At 40.7% G+C, this 27361-nt stretch overlaps 1 protein-coding gene across 2 annotated transcripts; it reads right to left on the bottom strand.

Annotated features, from left to right (window-relative positions):
• Window positions 1-26942, bottom strand: UGDH (UDP-glucose 6-dehydrogenase). Of its 2 annotated transcripts, none has more exons than XM_054729466.1 (12): window positions 24762-25022; window positions 18881-19049; window positions 14358-14459; window positions 11339-11539; window positions 11030-11227; window positions 10419-10566; window positions 6958-7052; window positions 5146-5276; window positions 4386-4519; window positions 3672-3763; window positions 3447-3557; window positions 1-1011 (listed from the first exon to the last, which is right to left on the bottom strand). In XM_054729466.1, the coding sequence occupies exons 2-12, from the start codon at window positions 19040-19042 to the stop codon at window positions 901-903; spliced, it is 1485 nt and encodes a 494-aa protein (XP_054585441.1). In that variant the 5' UTR covers window positions 19043-19049; window positions 24762-25022; the 3' UTR covers window positions 1-900. The 2 variants fall into 2 exon arrangements, with proteins under 2 accessions (XP_054585441.1, XP_027999477.1); XM_028143676.2 differs by lacking the exon at window positions 24762-25022 and adding an exon at window positions 26674-26942 and having other exon boundaries at window positions 2-1011.
• Window positions 26943-27361: the final 419 nt, after the last annotated feature.

Below are 27361 nucleotides of genomic sequence, written 5' to 3'. Positions count from 1 at the left end.
TTCACAGAGAGGAAGGGAGAGGGATAGAAAGCTAGAAACATCGATGAGAGAGAGACATCGACTAGCTGCCTCCTGCACACCCGTCACCGGGGGACGTGCCCGCAACCAATGTACATGCCCTTGACCGGAATCGAACCTGGGACCCTCCAGTCCGCAGACCGACGCTCTATCCACTGAGCCAAACCGGTTTTGGCAAAAAAAAGCTTTTTAATCATTTGGATTGATTGGAAATGAGCAGTGATGACCTTTGGGGCTTAAAAATCAATGACACAGCTCATTAGACAAAAGGGTTATTTCTAACACAGAAGCACAGGACAAATATTAGAAGCAAAATAAAAAGAAAAAGCACAAAAGGCCCCATTCTGTCCAATGCATCCTCCTCCTAAGAAACCGTCATCGAGACAAGAAATGGTGTGGAAAGCACCTTACCCAATGAAGCCAGAACCTCCACGGCACTGTCTGAAAGGTTAACAGGGTTAGGGTTGCCCAGTAATTAGCACAGCAATTTTGTGATTTAAAATAAAATCAAACCGATAATCAGAAAAACCGAAGAGTGCCTTTCCCTTTATAATATGACATTAAAATGCTGCCTATGGGTAATTTGTAAAGTAAAAAGTGTTAGAAGTTTAATTTTTGCTTTACAAAAATCGACACCATTAAAGCCAACATGATCATTTCCCACTCATCCAACCACTGAGGTAACAATATTATAAAAATATGTAAAAAATATTCTAGATTCATAATTACTAGATATGCTGATTCTCACAGAGCTAATATAAATTGAATATTAAAAAAATAGTATTCTTTCCTTAAAAACACTTGGTTCATTTACCATTAGATATCAGATAGATATTTCCTATCCTGAAGTACCAAAAAAATTACAAGTAAAAATGACAATTTTTAGACTCTGGGTTTCTTGTTCGGTGGATCCTGAAGACTAAACTTTGGGATTTCACCAGAAGGAGCATATGGAATTCTCTTTGAAGACACCTTCTTCCCAATTGTTTCAATCTAGAAAAAACGGGGAGGGGGGGGGGAGAGATTTTAGAAAGAAAACTAACAAGTATAATACATAAATGTAAAAACTCTACATTGAAGTATAATAAGGGGAAAGCAGAAAATGTTTTCCAAGTTGTCTGAGTTGCTATGAAAGATCTTTGGTTCCTTGCCTATTTTTTATGTTTCTCAAGTCCATATACACTATGTCTAGAATTGTGTTCATTTCTCTCACTCCAGCCAGTCCCAACACCAGACCCCCCCTCAAACAGAGCAGAGAATCATAAACTGCTTTTGTTATGGTAGCACATATGGAAGCAATTAAGACACTAGACTCCAGTTAATTCACTTTCTCTCTCATACTGTTTTCATGTCCACTTCCCTTATTCTAAAAAACTTGCAGAAGCTCTAATAGCATAGTTTTGGGGAGTTCAGGCTCTAGAGTTTGGAGGGCCCAGTTGGAATCCTGCTACGTTACCTAAACTCTCTAGGTCTTTCTTCCTTATTTATAAACGTTATTACTACCACCTGCCTCAAAGGGTTGTGGTAACAAATTAGATAAAATGCTCAATACAGTGTTTGTCATACAAGTCAACCTTCAATGAATAAAGTCACATTGTATTTTGGATATTACATTTTAAACTCTTCTCCATACATTCAAAATCATCAATCTTAACTTTAAAGACACTGCTTCTTTAATAGTCGTAAGTTTGCCCAGCCAGTGTGCCTCAATAGTTGAGCGTCGACCTATGAACCAGGAGGTCATGGTGTGATTCCTGGTCAGGAATAAAAGACCTGGCCTCTGAGAGGTAAGTATATGTTTTTACTAGGAGCCCTGGCTGGTTTGGCTCGGTGGATAGAGCATCAGCCTGTGGACTGAAGGGTCCTGGGTTCGATCCCGGTCGGGGACACATGCCCGAGTTGTGGGCTCGATCCCCAGTGGGGGGCGTGCAGGAGACAGCTGATCGGTAATTCTCTCTTCTCATTGATATTTCTGTCTCTCTCTCCCTCTCCCTTCCTCTCGGAAATCAATAAAAACATATTTAAAAATAAATAAAATGCTTACTAGGAAAAGTTAACTTATAAGAACTAAAACTTATTTGAAACATATACCTTTTACATATCTTCTCCCTTACATGAGTTCAACAAGAATGAGAGAAAATCTGTCCATGCCTTGCAAATAATCTTTAAAAAATAGCACTGCTGAGTTCAGTAAGGACTGGGAAGTCATGTAGTTACTCAGTAAGGAGGGGTGGGATAGAAGACTCCCCAAGGTCCTTGATGCAATGTTAACAGACAAGGCTGCCATCTGATTCTTGTTGCAAGTGAATCTCATGAAGGAGAAATGAACACAATTCTAAATAACAAAGATCTCCAACAATTCAGGGAAGGTTAAGAGAACCAGATCTGATATTTTGAACAGGAGATGAGGCCTTCTCAGCACACAGCCAGCTCTGAACTCTGTCCCCTTCCCCTCTGCTAGGGGCCTATGCTGACAGCAATCTCCTGGCACATTTCTTTACCCGCCCTAGCCTCCCGCCCCCTATACACTGCTGTGAGGAAACAGAAAGTGGCTCCTCCTTATTAATCTTTTGGGACGCCTGTTGGAACTGAAAGAGATGAATTATATGAACGTACTGTTCTGGGCAGAGGTTTCTGTCGGCTCTCTCAGCATTCCACAGTTAAGTGACAAACTGAAGAAGCAGAGGGCCAGGACCACTGAAGCTCCCACGTCTCCTTCAGACCTCTCTCAGCACTAGGACAGTTTCAGAATTCAGAAGGCACAGGATCCCATACCAACACGTGGCAACTATATTGCATTCTGCGGTTTTCACGTCATTTGTGTAGGAATAAAAGACCTGGCCTCTGAGGAGTCAGTGTGCTGCAGACAGTTTAGCAAAGCAGCCTTGGCAGTTACAGGAAAAAAATTTTTATGTCTTTTCATGATCTTTACGAGGTCAGGCAGGGCAAGTTTTGTCCCTATATGATAGGCAACTAATGACTTTATCTAGCTACTATGTAAGGGAGACCAAGACTGAATGAACTTTAGATCATACATTTTTTAAAATTATATTTGTATTGATTTCAGAGAGGAAGGGAGAGGGAAAGAGAGACAGAAACATCAATGAGAGAGAATCATTGATTGGCTGCCTCCTGTGCGCCCCCCACTGGGGATCGAGCCCACAACCCGGGCATGTGCCCTTGACCAGAATCAAACCCAGGACCCTTCAGTCCTCAGGCTGATGCTCTATCAACTGAGCCAAACTGGATAGGGCTAGATCATAAATTTAAGGAGGGGATAGAATAGTTACAAAAATCCCATAGAGACTTCCCGGAGAACTGCCCTAGAGTCATGTGATTGTAAATGAGAAAATATTAAAATTCTAAAATGCAACACCATTGGAAAGCAAAGGGCCAAACAACATGACCCCGGTCCAGGCCCTGGTTACCTGGAAGCCAATGGTTTGCAGTTCCTGGTGGAGCCCGTCCAGGACACGCCGCCCGTCGAAGATGAAGGCTGGCTTCAGCATTCTTTTGTGGATACGTTCATAATCTAACTCCTGCAGAGACAGGACCAAAGGAGCAGTTCGAATGAATGCACACTGAGCACATACTCAACTCCAACTGCTACCAGAACCCCTCTAAAATTTCCCCCATAGCGTTCGCCACCTCACCTTAAACATGTCCCACTCGGTGCAAATCACAACAGCATGGGCACCATCACATGCTTCGTATGGGTCCTTAGAAATGGTCACAAGCTGGGACACTACAACAACAACAGAAAGTTGGCAACAGAAAAGGAGTTCTTTGAAACTGCATTTTAGCACTAGGATTGCAGGAGGAGCTGAGGGCCGGAAAGAAAGGGAGTGGTCTGGCTGAAGTGTGAGTGAGGGGATGAGGTGGCCATGAAGCATCCAGTGATGCCCCAGAAGCATCTCCTTGGAGCCTCGGGGGCTTTTTAGAAGAATTAGGAAAAATCATGAGGGGAACCCACAATCATTACTTCAAATTGAAGCTGACAAAACAATGCCTAAGGTTTCTTTTTTAATTTTTCCATTGACTTTTAGAGAGAGTGGAAAGGAGGGAGGAGAGAGGGAGGAAGGGAGAGATAGAGATAGAGAGACATCGGTGTGAGAGAGACACATCAAATGCCTCCTGCAGGAGCCCCTGACCAGGGCTGGGGATCAAACCTGCAACCAAGGTACACACCCTTGACCAGGAATAGAACCTGTTCTAACCACTTAGCAACCGGCCAGGGCCTAAGGGTTTCATTAGAGAAATGAGGGTGAAACAGGGCCTACCAAGGACAGAAACTGAACAAAGGTTTCTGGAGAACAAACAAATTTTGGGACCATACTCAGAGTGATTCATGAGACTCAAAGCCTTACCTTGGTCATCCTCTGAAACTCCTGGATGAGACAGATCCACAACTATTTGTTCCCTTGGTACTTTTGGATCATATATATGGAGGTGTGCACCTTCATCCATCAAATATTTGCTAATATATATACTAGAAGATTCTCTGATAAAAAAAAAAAGCACCCAGTGTTGTTAAGCTTTTTAAATGGCACATATTTTAATACCTTAGGTATTTAATATACAGGTGGGGCAAAGTTTACCATTGTGAGTACAAGAAACAGAGTTTGTTCTTACATTATTTTTTTCCTTTTTAATGAATTTATTGAGGTGACACTGGTTAAAAAAATTATACGGGTTTCAAGTGCACAATTCTACAGCACATTACTGCACATTGTATTCTGTGTTTACCACCCCAAGTCAAGTCTTTGTCTGTCATCATTTATCCCCCCTAAACTGTCCTGCACGTCTCTCCACTGCCTTTCCCTCTGGCAATTACCACACTGTTGTCTGTGTCCATGAATTGTTTTTTCTGTTTTACTCAATTCCCCTACCCCCCATATTATATCTATTAATTATTGTATTATTTTCCATATGAACAACTATAAACCTACTTTTGCCCACTCTGTACAGGTAAGATTCTATATCTCGTGAAGATATGGATGTTCACTTTATTTTTATTCTTTATACTATATACACAGTGTTTTACACACTCATCCACCAGTCAAATACCAAGATAAGATAAGGAGTTAACACTCTCAAAGGGATTGAAATATTTTAAAGAACTAATACCTTGTATCACCAGTGTCCTTTTTGAATGCAAACCCCAAAATAGCTATCTTCTTATCAGTCACTGTATTAAACAGACCATCTATAATCCGGGAAGCAAACCTCCTTCTCTGGTAGTCATTTATATCTATGACCTGAAATTACATGTACAATTATGCAATGATTAAAGAGGTACAGTTTGTGCCATACATTGCTTAGTTTTATGATGCATACTGTTGTATGAATCCAAGCCTTATAAATCAACAGGAGACAAAGATTAGTCAACCGCTTTAGTATCTACAGATTAAAAAAAACAAAACCTCCTCTCCTATCCTTAAAACCATACTAAAATTTTTATTTTGCATTTGGCTTATCAGGCTGGGATGGATGTAAAGATGGAGAACACAGCTAAGTTTCAACTCCATTTGAGGTCCAGCTATGAGGCCAGCCTAAATAAGCACATAGAAGCAGTGTCCTCGTTAGCTAACTTCTCCAAACCCTGTGGAAGCAGGGCTGGAAGCACTCAGATCCCAAAGTACTTCCTCGTATGCTTACTCCCACCCCTCACCACAACTGAGTGTGAAGAGAAAGTGGACGGAGGACGGTCAAACATTGTACAGAGTTACAGCTGCCTCTGGATGAAATATAACACCATGAGCATTTGGCAGTTTTTAACTAAACGTTATGGGTAAAAGTCTCGGATCACCTATTTGTTTCTCTCTTAAGAGTTTATAAACAAGACTTCATGTTGGTGACCAAATGAATGTAAGGAAAGAGACTACTTTTCTGTGTGGGGTGTTTTTTTTTTTTTTTTTTAAGGCTCTAAGCTTCAAATGGCTGTATCCTGAGAACGGAAAATGAGCCCAAAGTGTTGGAAAATCAAGCTTTTATCTGCATTTGCCCCGCAATGGACAGTAAGATAAAGCTATCGTGTGGGATTGAGTATACATTTCCATTTTTTAAAATTGGATTTTAAAATACATTTAAAAATGTATTTCCTTACATTCCTATCCACTGTTGAAATCTGCAAAACTACAAACTTGGGGGGAAAATATTTGGGAAAGGTACATATACTGGCTGGTATCTTGGATAAATTACTTAACATCTACAAGTTTCAATTTCCTCATTATAAATGAAGGATACTATTAGTGATGAGGACTATAAATGAGGACTAAGCAAAGCACTTAAAAAAGAGAGTCTGGCCTGGATGGCGTGGCTCAGTGGTTGAGTGTCGACCTATGAACCATGAGGTCACAGGTTCAATTCCCGGTCATGGCACATGCCTGGGGTTGCAGGCTAGATCCCCAGTGTGGGGTGTGCAGGAGGCAGCCGATCAATGATTCTCTCTCATCATTAATGTTTCTATCTCTCTCTCCCTCTCCCTTCCTCTCTAAAATAAATTTAAAAATATATATTTTAAAAAAAGAGTCTGGCACAGAGTAATAAATGTTAACTCTATTTCCAATTTGAGAAGGTCTGTAATTTTAGCTCAAAGGGACAAGATAAATATCAGCCTATGTAAACCACATGAAATCATTATAATACAGGTCCTTCCTTTATTTTGATTTTATGGGTTTAATAATTACAATTTAGAGTAAGTTCTTGCTTTACTCTAGGAGCAAATTTAGTTATAAAATTAGAAGAAATACTGCTTTATCAGAAACTTCTATCACAGTTGATTAGCAAGAGACAAAAACACCGAAATGTAGTAAATAAATCTAAAATTTAAAAACTGAATATAAAAATAGTTGAGTTCCTGGAATAAATAAATCCTATCAAAGGGTGACATTTTTAATTAGAAGTTAATCATAAGTTGTTGACTATAAAGATTAATACCTGTTGCCAATAATGAGCTACTTCAGGCAGATTCAGAGCCTCACAAAGATAAACCAAATTCAGAACATCCTTTTGAAAGCAGCTCCCACCAAAACCTAAAGAAAGAAAAAAGAAAATGACAATATTTTCATTTAGGATACCACAAAACTGAATCATGACCAATCTGTCATACTAAATCAGAGGGCCTATGCTAGGATTTTAAATACTAAAATTTGAATATTGGAAAATTAGTGGGTTTACAAATTGTGTGACATTTGCTGGCAACTAATCAATTCTAGAAATAAACCCCAAATAATTTTCTAGCTGAAGTTTTATTATTTTCATATTTTCTAATCTTTTTCTCAGTCATCTAGTATCACTGTCCCACATATCTAACTTTAGCACAGGGCTGGCAAACTTTTATGAGCCAGTAGCAAATATTTAAATCTTTGTACGCCATATAGTCTCTGGCACAACTTTTTGTTGTTGTTAATCCTCACTCAACAATATTATTTCCATTGATTTTTAGAGAGAATGGAAGGAAGAGGGAGAGACATAGAGAGAGAAATATCAAAGTGGGAGAGACATATGGGTTGGTTGCCTCCCGCACATGCCATTGAACAGGAATGGAACTCGTGACTCTTCAGTCCGCAGGCTGATGCTCTAACCACTGAGAAGTACTGCCCAGGGCTCTGACACAACTCTTCAACTCTGCCTTTGTAGCTCAGAAACAATCACAGACTATATGTAATCAAATGGGTGTGGCTATGTTCCATAAAACTTTATTTATAAAAATAAACTGTGGGCAGGATTTGGCCTGAGGGCCATATTTTGCCCACCCCTATTCTAGTGCAATGCAGTATACAGTGAGGGTTGGCATGAACTCTGGAGTCAGAAACACCTAGCCACTCCTTAGTTGTATGACTTTAAGCAAGTTGCAAAATTTCCCTGAACCTCAATTATCTCCATAAAGAAAATACCAGCACCTTTATAATAGGCTATAAGGATTAATAATGAGATATATAAAGTGCTGGTTAAATTGGTGCACAATATGGCTTCAGTAAATTGTAGTTATTTTTATTAAATGGTAGCTAGAAGAAAATATCAAAAAAATACAAAAAGCCAGGGAAATCAGTATTACAAAATGGCATATGGCCCCAGAAATACAAGAAAGGCTGCCCTATGGACTAATGTGTGAAAGGATCTGTTTACGCCCTGGCCAGTGGGGCTCCATGGTTAGAGAATCAGTCCACAGGTAGAGGGTTCGATTCCCAGTCAAGGGCACGTACCTGGTTGCAGGTTTGATCCCCGGCCCTCGTGCAGAAGGCAGCTGGTTAATGTGTCTTTTTCACATCAATCTTTCTCTCCCCCCCTCCCCCCCGCTCCCTTCCACTCCCTCTAAAAATGATTGAAAAAAATATTTTCAGGTGAGAATTACAAAAAAAAATTTTTTAAGAGGCTCTGTTTACTTTTACATCAACCTTATTTACTTATATCCAAAAATACAATCAGTTCTCATTTTACCTGGTAGTTATGTTCTACAAATTGCCAAATTAACAAATACTGTATGTAGCACTGCTCCTAAATGAAATACAGGGTTAGGTTCCTGTGAGCTTCTGGTCACATTTTCATCAACCAATCAATCAATAATCTTGTTTTACGTGTTTCTGTTTAGAGACATCTTATGAAATACATATTATTGATTCATTAACATTGAACTCACAGCCACCAGCTCTATCACTCATGCAGAAATGAAGCTTAACCACATGTATTTTCTCCTGGATGCATTTTAAACAGTGAAACCATAACCAAAAAGCATAAAAATGCAAAACCCTTGCCACTTAATAAACCACAAAAACGGTGCATGTTTGTAGTATGAAAGCTGAAACAGGAAGGCAAGAGCATTGCCTTATTCAGCTTTAGCTGCGAATGTATGTCAGGTGGCTTAAATTTTTTGCTCCTCTGTTCATGTCTGAAAATGGCCACAAAGCACCGAGTACTAATTTGGAGGTTAGAAATCAGTGAGTAAGCTAACTCACAAATACGGAATCTGGAAATAATGAAGACCAAAGCCATATTTCTAAAAGTATATTCGTAAGAAAAGCAAATGATAGCAAATTTTTGCTACTTGCTTTGAGTATTACTTGAGTTTTTTTTTTAAAGTGGTCTCCCAAACTTATTCTTCCTAAATGTTCTTACTAAATACTAATTTATTCCTTCTAAAACACTGAAGTATGTTTATCCTACTAATCAGTCAATAATTATTAAACAACATAAGTAACTCTTACCTCACTTAAATAGTCCCTCATAGCCCTAGCTGGTTTGGCTCCGTGGATAGTGTCGGCCTGCAGACTGAAGGGTCCCGGTCAAGGGCACATGCCTGGGTTGTGGGCTCGATCTCCAGTAAGGGGTGTGCAGCAGGCAGCTAATCAATGATTCTCTCTCATCATCAATGTTTCTATCTCTCCCTCTCCCTTCCTGAAATCAATAAAAATCTATATATATGAAAGCCTAAGCAACTGTTTGACCATTCAACTGTTCGACCGGTAGCTATGAAGCACACTAACCACCAGGGGACAGACGCTCAACACACAGGCATGGAAACATGGAACAGACTGATGAATCTCAGAGGGAAGGGGGGAGGGGAGTGGGTGAGAAGAGATTAACCAAAGATCTTATATTCATTCTAGAGGCCTGGTGCACAGATTTGTATACCAGTGGGGTCCCTCGGCCTGGCCTGTGGGGATCGGGTTGAAACCAGCAATCCAACATCCCCCAAGGGGTCCCGGATTGTGAGAGGGTGCAAGCCAGACCGAGGGACCCCACTGGTGCACGAATCTGTGCACCGGGCCTCTCAATCCTATATAATAAAAGGCTAATATGCAAATCAACCAAACAATGGAACGACCAGTTGCTATGATGCACACTGGCCACCAGGGGCAGACGCTCAATGCTCATGGCCGGAAGCGCTAAGGATGTCCGACTGATGGCTTAGGACTGCTCCCCAGGGGAGCAGGCCTGAGCTGTCAGTCAGACATCCCCTGCAGGCTCCCAGACTGCGAGAGGGTGCATGCCGGCTGAGGGACCCCGCCCACGAGGGCACGAATTTTGTGCACCAGGCCTCTAGTATATTATAAAAAAAATAAGTTCCTGATAGACTAAAGGCTACATGTATAGTGGGATGATTATTTTAAGGGCATTAAGTTAAACAAAGACTTCCTTAAATTTATTTTACTTTTTTTTAAAAAATAGATTTTTACTGATTTTAGAGAGGGAGAGGGAGAGAGAAATACCAATGATGAGAATCCTTGATCAGTTGCCTCCCGCAACCCAGGCATGTGCCCTGACTGGGAATCAAATCGTGACCTCCTGGTTCATAGGTCGACACTCAACCACTGAGCCATGCCAGCTGGGCGAGACTTCCTTAAATTTACTGACCCAACTAAATGAACGCACTTTATGTACTGAAATTTTCAGCTTACCAACACTGGCTTTCAGAAACTTATTTCCAATTCTCTGGTCCATTCCAATGGCTGTTGCCACCTCTTCTACATCAGCTCCTGTTGCTTCGCAAAGGGCACTTATAGAGTTAATGCTGCTGATTCTCTGGGCAAGAAAAGCATTTGCTGCCTTAAAAAGTAAAAAAAGGAAAACTATGATAAGCTAAAATAGCAATTTTATACATCTGGATTATATTTCATTGTGTTGATGCAAATTACTGAGGGAGATATAAAAGTTACTGATGGGCTTGATTTGAGGAGGTAATAGATAGGTTGGTAAGGGAAAATGTTTTAATTAGAAAAAAGATGATTCTGAAAGAGGGTAAAACAAGGGAATAACTTTTAAAAATACTGTTTTATTCTACCCTCCATTTTCTTAAATTTTATTAAAATTATAGAATTTTCCAGAATATTTTATATAAGGGGGAATATTTAATCCCCCTTGTGAAAATTATTTCATAATGTATAAGAATATTATCTTCAAAAGGATACCTTTTGTTAATATTAAGAAAGTAGCTGTGTAACCTAACAGTTTATAAGAAAAATAAATCCTTGGCCTTAAATTAATGGAGAGTTGAATGCTATGTACCAACCAGTTTGGAAAGTTCTGAAGACCAAGTATTAGTGGTGAGGATCTTTTCTTTTGGAACCCAGTGCTGATACACAGCGCACAGTGCCTGCACAGCTCTCTGGCCCTCTGGGGTTTCATCCCCTCCAATCAGTACTCTGTCTGGGTTCTTCAGGTCCTTGATGGCCGTTCCTTCTGCCAAGAACTCAGGGTTGGACAGAACCTAGAATTCCAATGCAAAGAAAGTTTTAAGCTAGAATTAACTGTGAACAAATTTAAGACATCAATATTTACATAAGAAGAACCAGATTCTAATGCTTCCTTTTTTTTATACCTGTAGGTTCAAGTTGGGTTTTGTGTTTGCATCAAATATTTGACGAATACTTTCTGCTGCCCTCACAGGAACCGTGCTTTTCTCGGTCACAATTTTGTACCCATGTGAGTTTTGTACAATGCGTCTAGCACAGGCTTCAATGTACTTCAGATCTGCTGCACGGCCCTTCCCCATTCCGAAGGTTTTTGTCGGAGTGTTCACCTGGTGAAAGTATCAGGGATTAAGATCAGATTATCTGTGAGATACTCAGCGATTTCAAGATAGGCTGTAGACCATCAATTACCTAGTCAAGTGGGAAGTTAACTGTCACCAGTAGCCCTGACTTTAATCCTCATTCGCTCCTCAAAAACAATACATTTTATAAATATAATCACCAGAAGGAAGAGCTTGAAGCTTCTGGAGAATTAACTCAGTAAATTTTTGTTGAGAACTACCATACATGTGTCAGACACCAAGGCAGGCAACTTCCAAGCTAAAAAAAAAGTGCTAGAGCTATAAAGATGAATGAAATAGCTCTTATCCTAAAGGACTTCACAATCTGAAATGAAATGTAATTTTCTCTTCTTTCCTCTCTTCATTGTATGTAATATATTATCACTAGAGGCCCGGTGCATGAAATTCATGCATGGGGGGAGGGGAGTCATCTCCCTCAGCCCAACCTGCACCCTCTCCAATCCGGGACCTCTCGGGGGATGTCTGACTGCCGGTTTAGGCCCAATACTAGGGATCGGGCCTAAACCGGCAGTTGGACATCCCTCCCACAATCCTGGACCGCTGGCTCCTAATAGCTCACCTGCCTGCCTGCCTGGTTGCCCCTAACTGCCTCCCCTGCTGGCCTGATCACCCCCAACTGCCCCCTGCCTGCCGGCCTGGTTACTCTTAACTGCCCCCTCCGCCAGCCTGGTCACCCCTTACTGCCTCCCCTATGGGCCTGGTTGCCCCCAACTGCCCCCCTCTGCCAGCCTGGTTGCCCCCAACTGCCCCCCCCCGCCGGCCTAGTTGCCCCTCACTGCCCCCCCTGCCAGGCTAATTACCCCTAACTGCCCCCCCACTGGCCTGGTTGCCTCTTACTATCCCCCCTGCTGGCCTGGTCACCCCCAACCGCCACCCCTGCTGGCCTGGTCACCCCCAATTGCCCCCCTGCCATCCTGGTCACCCCTCACTCCCCACCCCCCCCCCCGCTGGCCTAGTCTCCCCACACAGCCTGCTGTTCAGTCATTTGATTGTCCCTCACTAACCCCCCAGCCAGCCTGGTCACCCCACGCAGCCTGCTTGTTCAGTCGTTTGGTCATCCCTTACTAACCTCCCTGCAGGCCTGGTCATATGCAGCCATCTTGTGAGGATGTGATGGTCAATTTGCATATTACCTCTTCATTATATAGGATGGTCTTTAAAATCCTTTCTTACTATCCTTCTTTATAGACCGATATCAATAGTTTTTAAAAATGTTTACAGTATCATTCACAAATACCTTCTTGGCTCATTAAAGCTAAGAATTATTTAACATTTTCAGCATACACAATACTACGTAGACAAAGACTATCCAACAGAAAGAAAAATAAATCCTGAGCCCAGAGTCTAGGCATTTAGTTTTGGCTTAGCTCTATTATATAACCTTGGGGATGTATGGCTACCTTTGCTTCAATGACCTCATCAGGATAGCACTCTATAAAATCTAACACACAAGTTTTATAACACTCTGATAAAAATGAAAGTACAAGAAGAAAAAAATGGAAGTACACTGAAAATTATAAAATTCTATACAGGAATAATTTTTTAACCAGTTGGAAGAAGCACCAATTTTCTTCTCTTGACAAGCATATAACCTAATGGGTGACTAAAGAAATCAAGCCAAAGTAAATCAAAATTTGAAGACTGAGTTGAGGAATGAAAAGCAGGAAGAAAAAGTTGTTTATATGTATGGAACTTAGGAAAAGAATTAGTCATGAAGCCACGGTGCAATGGAGTACAGAAGGGAAATGATGGCTGGCTAATGGGATAAGGCGAAACATGCCGGAGATGGGAGAGGATCAGATGGCTTCCCTTCTGCAAGCATAAGTAGAGGATGGGTAGGTGAGTCACAGAAGCTGCACCAATTTCTCCGCAGTAATTAAAAAGGCCAAAAAGGGAGAGAGATTGGCTTCATTACCACTTTTTTTCTGGAGTTCACATATCTTCACAGTGCTGCTTTTGTCTCACCAGTCAGAAAACAGCCCTTCTTTAACTTACAGTCATTAACAATATGCATAGAGGACAGATGGACCTCATGGCATTTCTTCCCTTTATCTCATGGGACGCAGTCAAAACTCACGCCACTGGCTTCACCTTTATTCTGTAAGGCCCTAACGGTCTTGAGTCATATAACATCCTAACTCAGACACCAATTGGTGATAACTATACCCGCACACACAGAATATGTGAGATGGTAACTAGGACAGCAAGAAATGAGTTACCTTGGTTCAAATACTGGATTATCAGAGTTTACTCCCAAGCATTGAATCTATTATTTTTTTTATTACAAAGGTGCAACAGTTTAGCCATACTATGAGCTGAAGGTGTCTGTAGGCTAGCCTGGCAACCTAACCAACAGATGCCAAGTTCCAAATGAATTTAAAATGAGTTTTGGAACATAATTCATCTAGACAGGAGATGACTGTAAGTTTGCAAGCAAACTTTATCTGATTCTCTTTACCTCACCTCCACCAACTGGAAGGGGAAAAATGATGAAATAAAATACTATCACCATATGTGCTCACACATTACCAGCACTTCCTAATTCTAGATCTCAGACTAGAACTTTCTCTGAATTTACTTGTTCAATGATCTAATGACATATTTGACCAAATGATTATAGATTTGGGAAGGTGTTAGACAAAGTCAGTGACAACCAAAATTCAACTGGATAATGCTATCCTAAGCAATGTTGTGGCTTACTACAATGCATTTACTATTAAAATAAAAGGAAACTTCTGTATAGTCAAGAATACATTAAAACACACACATCAAGGAAAATACTTACAGAAATAAATACAAGATCGGCTTCTTTAATGGCATCATCAATATTGGTAGAAAAAAATAGATTTTTTCCTCGACAGGCTTCTACCACTTCTTTTAGTCCTGGCTAAAAAAAAAAAAGAAAAGGAGCTGTACATACTATTTACCAGTTATATGAGATAACCTAAGAGTATAGAATTACATGTGTTAAAGAAGCAGAAATTGTCCTAGCTGGCATGGCTCAGTGGATAGAACGTCAGCCTGCGGACTGAAGGGTCCCAGGTTCGATTCCGGCCAAGGGCACATGCCTGGATTGTGGGCTCGATCCCCAGTAGGGGGCACTGGGGACGTGCAGAAGGCAGCCGATCAATAATTCTCTCTCATCATTGATATTTCTATCTCTCTCTCCTTCTCCCTTCCTCTCTGAAATCAATATATTTTTTAAAAAAAGAAGCAGACGTTTATATTGTAAGTTAAAGGTCTAGACTCGCTCTCAAATAACACCTGTGTACAAAAATCAAAGATCATATACTAAAGGCCATAAAGTGTACATTATTTAACATTATTCAATAAAGCAAATTAAACCTCCCACAATTAAAGCAGCAGCTCATTTTAATGCTGTGTCATTGTTTACCATGTGCCTGATTATTTCATAAGAGTTAATAATTAACTCTGAGTATCAACACAATTATCAGGAAATTCAATGTCTTCTGTGATTTCAAGCAAACATTTGATTTCACATTATCATTATGAATATAATATAGGTTTTTACCCCCAAGAATTTAGGCCATACAACTGATTGTGAAACAGTCACTATTTTCACATACATGAATATATTTTTTCTAAGTTATACTATAAGAAACACTTCTAACAAAAATTGTTACTTTTCTCATAGTTTAACAGGAGATATAGTAATGCTAAGAATATTAAGCTGTGCTGCACCACCTAGCAAGTATTCCTGCCCGCTCCCCCCAAAAAAAAATCAGAACCAAGTCTGATCAGACCAGTCCAATAAGCAAAATCCAGACTGAAAATTTCTACAGGATAAACAACTTGGTTTCTTCAACAAATAAACTAAAGAGAAAAACCGAGAGAGAAAGAGAGATTAAAATAATTGTGGTCTTGAAAGACACTTAAGTGACACGAATCTGTTGGGATGTCTGGATCTTACTTGTACCCTGATTCAAATAAACTATGGGAGGAAGAACATGTATAAGAATTCTTGATATTAAGAAATTGTTTAAAACTTTATCAGTAATAACGGTGATGTGCTTACATTTAAAAAACAATTATTTTAGAGATATATAATGAAATAAGTATAGATTAAGTTATAAATAATCAGGATGGTGGTATTTGGGAGGGGGGACTGGGCCATGTTGATAAATTGTTGAAACAGGGTGATGGGCATATGGTGATTCATTACCCTATTTTCTCTGCTTTTAGTACATTCGCAATTTTCTATAATAAAAAGGAGAAAAACCCAAAAAACAGACCTAAACCACTGAAGCTTACTCTTCTTGGGAGAGAGGTTGAAACAATGCCCACAATATTATGGATGTTTATAAAACTACCTGCGAATATAGCAAAGTAAAAAGCCACTTCAGGGCTTCAGGTTTAGAGTTATATCCAGAAGCAATTTACTTTTCTTCATGGTTCAGAGGCCTTTGAACATAAGCAATTAGAGGAAGTATTAAATGTAAATTCAATTTCCATTAGTTTGACTAAAATATATACTAGGACCAGCAAAATACATGAACCACTACAACCATGAATATAGTGTCATCAATCATAGTAACATTTCCTTGGTGATTTTGACTAGATTCTGGAAAATAAGACTAAAAGGTTATGGGATTTTGCAGAGGAATTTAATTCAGTCCTATGTATAATCTCCTAATACTGTATTTAAATTAATCTAAAATTAGGGCAATGCAGAATTTCTTTAATATGTTTTTTTAATTGACTTTAGAGAGAGAGAGGAAGGCAGAATGCGCACACAGGGATGGGAGGGAGAGGAGGAGAGAGAGAGAGAGAGAGAGAGAGAGAAAGAGAGAGAGAGAGAGAGAGAGAGAGATGAGAGAGACACATGGATCGGTTGCCTCTGGTGCACACCTGGACTGAGGACTGAACCTGCAACTGGGTATGAGCCCTGACCAGGAATCAAGTCAGCGACCTTTCAGTGCATAGGATGATGCTCAACCAATTGAGCCACATGGGCCAGGGCTTTTTGTTTGTTTATTTGTTAATCCTCACCCAAGGATATTTTTACATTGATCTTTTAGACAGAATGGGAGGAAGGGGGAGAGACAGAGAGAGAGAAGCATCGATGTGAGAGAGACACATTGATTGGTTGCCTTTCGACTGGGGCCAGGGATTGAGTAAGCAACCAAGGTATGTGTCCTGGACCAGAATCGAACCCAAGACCCTACGGTCTATGGACTGATGTTCTACCCACTAAGCCAAACCAGCTAGGGCAATGCAGAATTTATATAAGTTTCAATAATTAAAAACTACATTACTCTGCTAAAACCAATGGGATATTTGTAGATCTTCAGAAGTGATGCAGAAGCAATTAATAATATAGATTCTACCTCTTATTAGAGTCATTATGTAATTATCACAATTAGTAATTAGAATTTATATAATACTTTTTATGAAAAAAAACCTCAAATCCTTTCATAGGGTAAAATTATCTTTAATTTTACTCAGAAAAAGAAAAGCAAATTATTCATTTAAAAAAAAAAGTTATTAATGCCTCAGCTGGTTTGGCTCAGTGGACAGCGCATCGGCCTGTGGACTGAAGGGTTCTGGGTTCGATTTCAGTCAAGGGCACATGCCCAGGTTGCGGGCTCCATCCCCAGTAGGGGGTGTGCAGGAGGCAGCTGATCAATGATTCTTTCATCATTGATGTTTTTCTCTCTCTCTCTCTCCTTCTCCCTTCCTCTCTGAAATCAATAAAAATAAAATAAAAAGCAGTTATTATCTTTATCAAATTAAGGAATCAATAAAACGTAAATTTAAAAAGTAGTTATTAAATTATTTTAATGAACAATGTTAATGAAAAAGGCAGACTATTCAATAAATATGGTAACACAAAACAAAATGTTTTAATTGTTAAATATTAACAGTATCTACCACATTATTTTCTGAGTAAAAACTTAAGTAACTTATTACCACATTAAACTTAAGTAACTTATTACCACATTTTACATTATAAATCATTACTATTTCTTTCTCATGGAATACAAAATGACTACTCTTTTATTAATATAGTTTTGACCCATAAAATATAAGCCTATAAGATTAGAAAGAACCACAGTAAACATAAACTCCTGGGCCTTAAGTATATTTAGTTGGGTTTCATTGTGGCCTGATAAATCTTTTTTTTAGAGAGAGAAAGAGAAAGAGAGAAACACTGATTTGTTGTTCCACTTATTTATGCATTCATTGGTTGATTTTTGTATGTGCCCTGACCAGGATCAAACACACAACCTTGGCTTATCCATACAATGCTCTAACCAACAGAACTACCTGGCCAGGACTTCACCTTACAATTTTTTGACTTAACAATGATGCGAAAGCGATATGCATTCAGTAGAAACTGTACTCTGAATTTTGATGTCTTCCCAGGATAGCAATACATAGTACCATACTTTCTCATGATTCTGTTCAGCAGCAATGATCATGAGAGACACCAGTGTAATGTTTTTTGGATATCATGTTTTGCATCCCATCAAGTCTACAAAACATCTGTGTTTACTGTTTCTGGTGAGAAAAGGAAGGCAATTGCTCTTGAGATAGAACTCGAGATAACGGTCCAACTGTGAGATAACGGTCCAACTGTAAGCTAACGTAAGTGTTCTGAGCATGTTTAAAATAGGCTTTGCTAAGTTATGATGTTCGGTAGATTAGGTATATTAAATGCATTTTTGACTCACAGTAGTTCTAACTTGTAAAAGGTTTACCTGGATGTCACCCCATTCATAGAACGAGGAGCACCTGTCCTGCTCTGAACCTTTACTGTTCACAATCCTTGACCCAACACGATTCCTTTTATCATCTTCCGAGTATTCCGGGCACATACAAAAATTCCAATGAAACAAGCTTGTGATACTAAACACTAAATATGAAAGGCACCATTTACCAATCCAAGATTCATCTGATATAAGTACAATAATCCAAGAACCATAACAGACTTATAAGAATATTATAAACATCTATAGTTTTGTTTTTACTGAATACCACTTTTTAATTTTACTATTATGTTATGGTAGCCATAGTAAAATTAGAAAGTAGAGAAAAAGATTACCCATAAACTCACTGCACTAATACAACCATTATTAATATTCTAATTTACTTCTTTCCAGTCATTTTCCTGGTCATACTTGACATAACTGTAACTATAACGCCCACAACACTGTATATCTAAATTTTTTCACTTAATTTCCATCAGTTTTGATCGTAGATTTTTTACATCAATAGTAAGTTATTTCACAAAACCAGTAAGAAAACAAAGAACATAAGAATAAAGAGTTGTATAATATGGTTTACCTCATAAATAGGGAGCGTAGGAGAGTTCCATGCATTGATTCTTGATTCATTGACATCAACAACCGTTACCGTGATTTCAGGGCACATCTGAGCTATGACACTACACGTGGGTCCTCCAACATAGCCCGCACCGATGCAACAGATCTTCTTAATTTCAAACATGACTGGACTAGAAGAGAAACAGTAAGACTGTTCTACTATTGAAAACTGAAAACTTAAAATCACATTGCATATTCATCACAAAATAAAAATTGTCAAGGTGCCACATCTGGAAAGATTTCCTACATTCACACTCATTAAGAATTATGAAAATAGTGATAAAAAATAACATTCCAAATGGATGACCAAACCTGTTCTCAGCTGCACTAGTATGAAACATAAGGAAAAAATTACAATAACTGGTATTACTGGAGAAGAGCCACAGAAATTATAATGACCCAATATTTAGAAAGTCAAGAGGCAAAATAAAACCTTACTTCGGCCTCTTAACACACTAGAACAACTTTGGTTGTGGAGGTAAAGTTCAAAGGTGAAATACCAGTGCAATTCCTGCTTAAATAAATGCTGGTATACAAAGGTCAGCCTTGCGACCGGTTTAGACAAACACAGCGATAGTAAGATTAGTTCTGTAGTCCAGAATTGGCCTCTGAGAGTATACTCTCTACCCAATTTGGCTTTAGCAGTTTACTTTTAGGTATTTGACAATGATCTTAAACTCAATTTCAAATTTAATCAGAAACCATGAAGTAGTTAAAAGAAAGAAATTTCTGTAGTAACCAAAGCTGTAACACAGATATTTTTTTAAATCCTCACCCAAGGATATTTTTTCCATTGCTTTTTAGAGAGTAGAAGGGAGGGAGGGACAGAGAGAGAGAGAGAGAGAGAGAGAGAGAGAGAGAGAGAGAGAGGGAGAGAAACATCGATGTGAGAGAGACACAGAGATTGGTTGCCTCCCACATATGCCCCAATGGGCCAAAGATCGAATCTGCCCTTGACCACCGGGAATTGAACCAACAACCCTTCTGTGCACAGGCTAATGCTCTTAACCACTGAATCACACCGGCAAGGGCTTGGCAGATTTTCAAAAAACATTAGTTAAATTGATTTACACTAATTAAAATTATGAAGGACTAATTTATACATAAGATTGTGTTTATTCATTATAGTGAGAACAAAAACTGTCAAACTGATCAAATTCTTAGAATTTTACTCCTTGTCAAGACCTCGGACATCTAATTCATGGATTCCAAAGAAAAGAAAAACGATAATCAGAGAGTTCAATAACTTTTTAGTATATTCCTACATGGATCAGAGATGGCTGATCTGGAAGGCTGATCTAATTACCATGCCGGGCAAGTATATCCCTAATCTCCATTGGTTCTCTGGGTAGATTTCCCTACTGGAAACAAATGAGCTAACCAAACCATAAAAGTATCCCGGTCTGTATTATTAACAATTAACCCTGGCTTATAAATTGATCGTTAGTAGTCATAAATAGCAGATATCAACTCATAGAGTCTAATCTCTAATGACTTTTTAAAACTGTATAAAGAAACAGAAGTTTAGTAAAACAATAAATACTAGAGGCCCGGTGCATGAAAATTCATGCACTGGAGGGGGGTCCCTCAACCCAGCCTGCTCCCTCTCACAGTCCGGGAGCCCTCAGAGGCGGGTGGCGACCCAACGATCAGGGGAAGGCAACGCCCCCATCACACCTCTGCTGCTGCCACTGCCAGCAGTGCAAGCTTTGGCCGGACCTGGTTACCTGAGCCTTAGGCGGCCCTGGGTGGCTAGGCAGCCGCCATCAAGGCTTGCCTGTGCCTTGGGCCAGCTCTGAGCAGCTGGGGGCTGAGGGGACTGGGGAACTCCAGAGGCAGGCACCCTGACAGGGCTGAAGGGACTGGGTGCCACCATCTTTGAGGGTGTGGCAGTAAATTAGCATATTCCCTCCTTATTGGCTGTCGGGCACCGCCATCTTTGCACCGGCATGAGGGGCAATTAGCATATTTCCTCTTTATTAGATAGGATGAGCAGAAAGCAATACTCTTAGTGATATACATACAAAGAAATTTTTTTAATTTGTTTTTTGTTTTGAATAGGTAATGCATTCATATGGTTCAAAAATTAAATCCATATAACAAGGTATATACTCTTAAGAAGTCTCATGCCTACCCCATCCCTATCTACTTTTTTCTACAAGCAACTCCTTTATTAGATTTTGTGTATCCTTCCAGTATTTTTAACACAAGTAAATATATAGTAAATTCTAATAATTTTTTCTTCCTAAATTCAAATTATAGAATACCATATACACTATCAACATTTGTTTTATTTTCCACTTAATGCATTCTGAAATCCTATGCATTTCCTCTCCTTTCTCTTACTTTTTAAAAAAAGTTATACTGTATTTCATTGTGTGGATGTACTTAACCAAAGCCATGCTAAATCTGGTATTCTCTCCTTAATAATCTAATTAAGTGGATTGACAGTTTCCTATCGTGTGAAGCCATAAAAATATGGTATTCTTGCCCAGCTGGCATGGCTCAGTGGTTGAGCATCGATCTATGAGCCAGGAAGTCATGGTTCAAGTCCCAGGTAGAGCACAGCCCCAGTTGTGGGCTGATCCCCAGTGTGGGTTGTGCAGGAGGCAGCCTATCAATAATTCTCTATCATCATCGATGTTTCTAGTACTCTCCCTCTTCCTTCCTCTCTGAAATCAATTAAAAATATTTTTTAAAATGATATTCTTATTAAACATTTAGGATTACAAGATTCACCTCAGCAAAAATTCAAAATTTACTTTTGGCAACCATCCATCTTTCATTTTTTCACCCTTCTTCTCCTTTTCAGTTCTGCTCTTTACCACTGTCCATGCCTCAAGTGCCCTCTACACCAGGAGAAAGAAAAACTACATGGGAGGGAAAGACTGCAATGGGGTAGCTGACTGGCTAAAGCTCCCACCTGCGGGAAAGGGGACTTCTGACTCTGAGCAGGTTTACCAAAGATGTGTCTCCAGCATTCGCTGCTGATGTTCCCACCTCTACAACAGAAAAGGCTCAGCATCTGTTTTCAAAAAAATTGCTTCAAGCCCTAATCAGTTTTGCTCAGTGGATAGAGCATCAGCCTGCAGACTGAAGGGTCCTGAATTCGATTCCAGTCAAGGAGGGCACATGCTCGGGTTGTGGGCTCCATCCCCAGTAGGGAGCTTGCAAGAGGCAACTGATCAATGATCCTCTCTCATCATTGATGTTTCTATCTCTCTCTCCCTCTCCCTTCCTCTCTGAAATCAATAAAAAAAAATATATTTTTAAAAAATTGCTTCAACTTACTTTAGGCATATTCCCATCTTCACCTTCATGAAAAATTAGTATTTCCAATTTAAGGGTCTACTGTGTAGGCATAGCAGAGAATTTAGCCATAGAGGGATACAGGACCTGACTCTTAGTATTTAACAATTTATTTTAGGGAATGATTCAATGTTACACCCTACTATGTAACAGCCACTACTGTTCTACCAGTATGTACCTAAAAGTGAACATGGCAGATACAGTTCCTACTTTTATATGGCGATATTCTAGGAGCGCACACAGACAAAATAATGGCAGTTGTGACACATTCAATATAAAGGAAATAATCATGTAGGAGACAGGGAGGGAGGGAAAAGCTGTCTGTGGAGAAAGGACTACATTAGATCGGGTAGTTAAAGAAGGACTCTCTGAGAAAATGACTTTTATGCTGACTTAAAAGTTGAAAAGGAGCTAGTTGCACCCAGATAACATGGCTAAATTATACAAGGAAGTATAAACAATAAATGACAAAAATGAGTGTTAAAGTCTATGGGGGGTGGGGGGTGGGGGGAGTCAAAATAGTAAGGCATCTACATCAAGGCAAATGTAAAATCTAAGCTTGACCTAAAGAATAAGTAAGATATAGAAAGTATAGATTAGTGGGGGAGGACATTCCAGATGAGAAGAGAATAAATAAGGACTTACAGACAGAAATGAGTCCAAAGACGTGAGATCTGTCTCGCTGGACAAAAAAATAGATGTTAAGAAGTAGTGAGTAGCCCTAGCTGGTTTGGCTCAGTGAATAGAGCGTCGGCCTGCGGACTGGAGGGTCCTGGGCTCGATTCCGGTCAAGGGCACATGCCTGGGTCACAGGCTCGATCCCCAGTGGGGGGCATGCAGGAGGCAGCCAATCAATGATTCTCTTTCATCATTGATGTTTCCATCTCTCTCTCCCTCTCCTTCCTTTCTGAAATCAATAAAAATATATTAAAAAAAAAAAAAAGATGTAGTGAGCAGTAATAATTGTCTCCGAGAATGGAAATGAATTGAAAGTGGGTCTTTTTTTTTTTTTTAACATATTTTATTGATTTTTTTACAGAGAGAAAGGGAGAGGGGAGAGAGAGTTAGAAACATCGATGAGAGAGAAACATCAATCAGCTGCCTCTTGCACACCTCCTACTGGGGATGTGCCCGCAACCAAGGTACATGCCCTTGACCGGAATCGAACCTGGGACCCTTGAGTCTGCAGACCGACGCTCTATCCACTGAGCCAAACTGGTTAGGGATGAAAGTGGGTCTTGAATGCCTCTTTCAGGAAAGCATGGCCATAAAAATCCATGAGACTACAATTTAATGACTTAAGGTAAAATGGCGAAAGTAACCTAAGAATCAATGGCATTAATGTAGCTAAAATCTAATAACTCCACTGAAAAAAAGGGGGGGCTGGGGAAACAAAGGGAATGATCAGCCTGAAAAGAGGGAGTTAAGAACAAGAATGACATTGTTTGTTTCAGTCCTGTCTGCCTAAGAGCACACAGAATCTGAAAGTCAGAAGTATTCTGATTTCAGAGAATAGGGCAAAAACAGGCTTTCCCAATGCTTGGATGGCATATTCCCCAAAATTCTTTGTTCTGATTCCATGCTGCCTTACGAATTCAGATTTCCAGGAACCGTAATACTAGAAAGTGATGGCCTGGATTTGAGACACAAGTATTCCAGGCACTGAAATAAAATTTCTCTACTGTAATCACAAAGTTCCATTCTAGTGTACTCATCAGTCCTTTATGACCTTAATCATCATAAGTTAACATTTAAAGCCTCATTAACTTTGGGTTCATGGAGGGGGGGGTGTGGAACTACCTTCCAGATATGTAAGGCTGAAGATCAAGTCCTAAACTTGTAATGAACCTGAAGAACTACTACACTGTAACACCCTTACTGGACAGCTAGCCAACCTCTCTCTCTAAGTAAAACCAATAAATCTAGAATACGTAAAAAGTGTCATCTCTAAGTATTTTTGGACCAGAGGATTTCTTTGGGTTACCACTTAATCCCATAGTTGAGAGGTTAATAGGGAATCCTATGCCCTCAATCTCAAGCAAAACAGGTGCTGGCTGCACATGCTTAAAAATGCAGAGAGTAATGCTGAACTTGAGGGTTTAGATATAGTCTCAGGTCATTGAGCACATCCCGGTGAACAAAGTTCCTAAGATGCAGCATAGAACTTACAGATCTCATGGGCAAATTAACCCACACAGGAGCTCTCCCTGCCACATGGAGAGGATCCTACTGAAAAAGAGCTGATTGTTCCTAAACTAGAAGAGGAGGTCACACAGAAGAAAACGATAACCAGAAGAAACAAAAATTTATGGCCAGAGAGTAAATTCAGCATAAAATAAATGCTAATAAAAGCAAATAATAATAATAATTAAAAAAACATGGATTGAATGTGTACATGAGGCAACTTGAGCTCAAGAAGTTCATAGTTTAATAAGGCACTTCCAGTTCTTATCTGTTGCTGTTTGCCTCGATACCTAGAACAGTAGGCTCTCAATATATATTAATTGAATGAATAACTCTCCATGAGGGTCTACCTTTATAAATGAAGACTATTATTTTAATATCTTTAGCTCAGATGGCTGATCATAGTATTTTTGCAGAAACTGCCCAGAAACCTATCATCTTCTCCTCTTTAGACAGAACTTCAGTATGTCTTCCCAGTTATTTCTTAACCACCTTGACTGCAAGGCTGTATTCAGCTTGCCTCGCGTACAACAGATGGAGTAAACGACTGATAGCAGGTGGACCTGTATTATAGCATTACGTATGTTCTGGGATCCCTGTATTGCTATTTCATAAGAAGTGTGGCTGTAAATGACAATGGGAAAATTACGAAGAAGTTAGATGTATAATCTGTGCAAATACAAATAAATTATCTTTGGAAATTTCAATAACATTTTCAATAACCTTTAATAGGGAGCTTGATACAGTGTTACTGATATACTTTCCCCGACATAGATGTCTTCTGATTCCATTTCCTATTTCTACTTTTTTGTACCTTCTGACCCTCCCTACTGGGCTGTCAGGGAAAAGGGAATGTTTGCTTTATAAGTCAGTTTGAAATGAGTTTTTTACCTCTGTATTTTGGGAAAGTCACAACAAACCAGGTGATTCCAAAACTACTCTTCACTTAAAATTTTACAAATTGAGGTCAATATTTCTACCTACAATATGTGGCTAACAGACAGGGAAGGTCCTACTACAATCTAAACTACATATAATCCCTCCACCTCCACCCCTCTCTTCAGTATACTCTGCACAAAACAATAGACTAACTATAGCTGGATATGTCAACTTCACAAATCATTTTAGTCATTTTCAAAAGTTATGTACTAACAGATGCCTGACCCAGGAAAAATACTAATCAGTGAGAGAGTGCTAATGTTCTATCTAAAGGGTTTCTTTAGCTGTGGAAATAGTGAGAGACTGGATGGAATAGGCTTCTTAGTTATAGATTTTATGTTAGAGAAAGAAGTACAGTGGTCAGAGAAGAAATGTGATCCTTCCCATCAGGATTGTCTACCACTTACCTTTAACTAGATGCTGGGTATTAACAAGCACATCTCAGAGCAGACAGTAAGCTCTTTCATTTCCAGAACCCCCCTGAAGAAACAGACCAGACTACTGTTCTCTATTTCTTAGGGGATTTGAAGAAACTCAAAGACTCACTGTGTCTTCGAGGGCAATCAATGGACAGCCCTCCTCTGTACATATATCCATAAAAAGCTCCCAACCAGTGAATCCCTCTTTTCTAGGTTCCAGAATTCTCAACCCTACTCCATTATCTTCCTATTTAAGAGGTATAATTTATCAAGGAATCCTGCAAACACGATCTCCTAAAGCACCCAAGACAGGCCTTCCCTGACATGAAATAAAACCATTTCTATGGTGTAGCGGCAACAATGCATTCCAGGACAGCCCATACAGATGCCACAAGAGAATGCCTTGGGATTTCGCCCTCCACAGGGCTTTCTGGCTTCGTTTTCTCGTTAGTTTCTTAAAGAAGAGCCAATGGAGTGAAGAAAGCAGCAGCCTGCCCAGGTAAGCAGACTGCACACAAACAAAAGACCATGCATGATTCTGAGACCAAAATGGGGTCCCTAACCAGAGGACTGCTTCCTTCGGTGGGCGTTCGGCTTTCTGGGGAGGGCCGGGGAAATCTTTACTTCAACTCAGAAAGTGAGAAAAAGCAGAAGGAGATGCGACTGGAAGACTCGCGAGTCTGGGATAAAAAGCCCAAGCAATACCATCCCAGGGCAGCAGATCCAAAAGGCGATTCCCGCCCAGAGCCTCAAGGAGGAGGCGGGGGTCTTGAGACAGAAAGCCCGGCGCTGAGCGCTGGGAGGGACCTTGGAGCAGCGCGCACACCCCAGCCCCGCTCCCTGCACACGCGGGACCCCGGAGCATCCCGACGGGGCGGCGAGCCGTCCCGGGAAAGGCGCTTACCCCCTTCCAAGCGCCGAGCGCGGCTTCCACCCCGGTCCCCACGGCTCGGACAGCTCCTCCCTCTGGGCCGCACTGCAGCCGCTCCGCCAGGTCTCCTCTCCCTGCAACGAAAGTCCCGGGCCTGGGCCCGTATTTAAAGGCTTCTGCCCGAGAAGGCGGAGGCTTCATTCCCCTGTTGCCAGGCCCTCCTGGACTCCTCTCCCCGCGGCAAGCCTGCTCCTCCTCCCGCCACACCAGGCCGGGGGCCCGCCCCGATTTCCTGCGGGGTTCAGGGTCGGGGCGGGGCGGGGCCAGTCGGGGCTGGGAGGGTCAAGCCACGCCCCTCTCGATCCTGGGCCAATCCGCTCTGGCCAGGTCGGCGGCCCCGCCCCTGCCGCGAACAGCTCTGGGCGGAGCTGCGTGCGCAGCGGTCCTCTCGGGCTGCTGGGCTGGGCCCCTGGCGCGTCACCGCCTTGGGTGCCTGAGGCGCTGGGCTCACGGTGGCGGCCCGCTGCCCTCCCGGTCACCGGGTGTTGGCTAACGGTCCGCGCTGAGGTGCTGCCGCATGCGCACCAGGTCAGGCATGCTTCGGGGCTACGGGAGGGGAAGGGGGAGACTGATCCCGCTGCAGCCCGAGGGGACCGGAAGGTCCGGGCCCCCCTTCCGGTCTCCCCAGGAGCCCCGGAGGGCCGGCCTTGTCTTTGGCCCG

The sequence above is a fragment of the Eptesicus fuscus genome, chromosome 2 (genome assembly GCF_027574615.1).
Source record: "Eptesicus fuscus isolate TK198812 chromosome 2, DD_ASM_mEF_20220401, whole genome shotgun sequence".
NCBI classification, from domain to species: Eukaryota; Metazoa; Chordata; class Mammalia; order Chiroptera; family Vespertilionidae; genus Eptesicus; species Eptesicus fuscus.
This window is presented reverse-complemented; position numbering and strand designations above follow the sequence as displayed.

Coding starts and splice junctions, on each gene's coding strand:
- UGDH (XM_028143676.2), bottom strand. CDS start 19,042: ATGTTTGAAATTAAGAAGATCTGTTGCATCGGTGCGGGCTATGTTGGA. Junction 14,460..18,880: donor CTACGCTCCCTATTTATGAG/GTAAACCATATT, acceptor TTTTTTTTTTAG/CCAGGACTAAAAGAAGTGGT. Junction 3,764..4,385: donor AGTTTCAGAGGATGACCAAG/GTAAGGCTTTGA, acceptor TTGTTGTTGTAG/TGTCCCAGCTTGTGACCATT.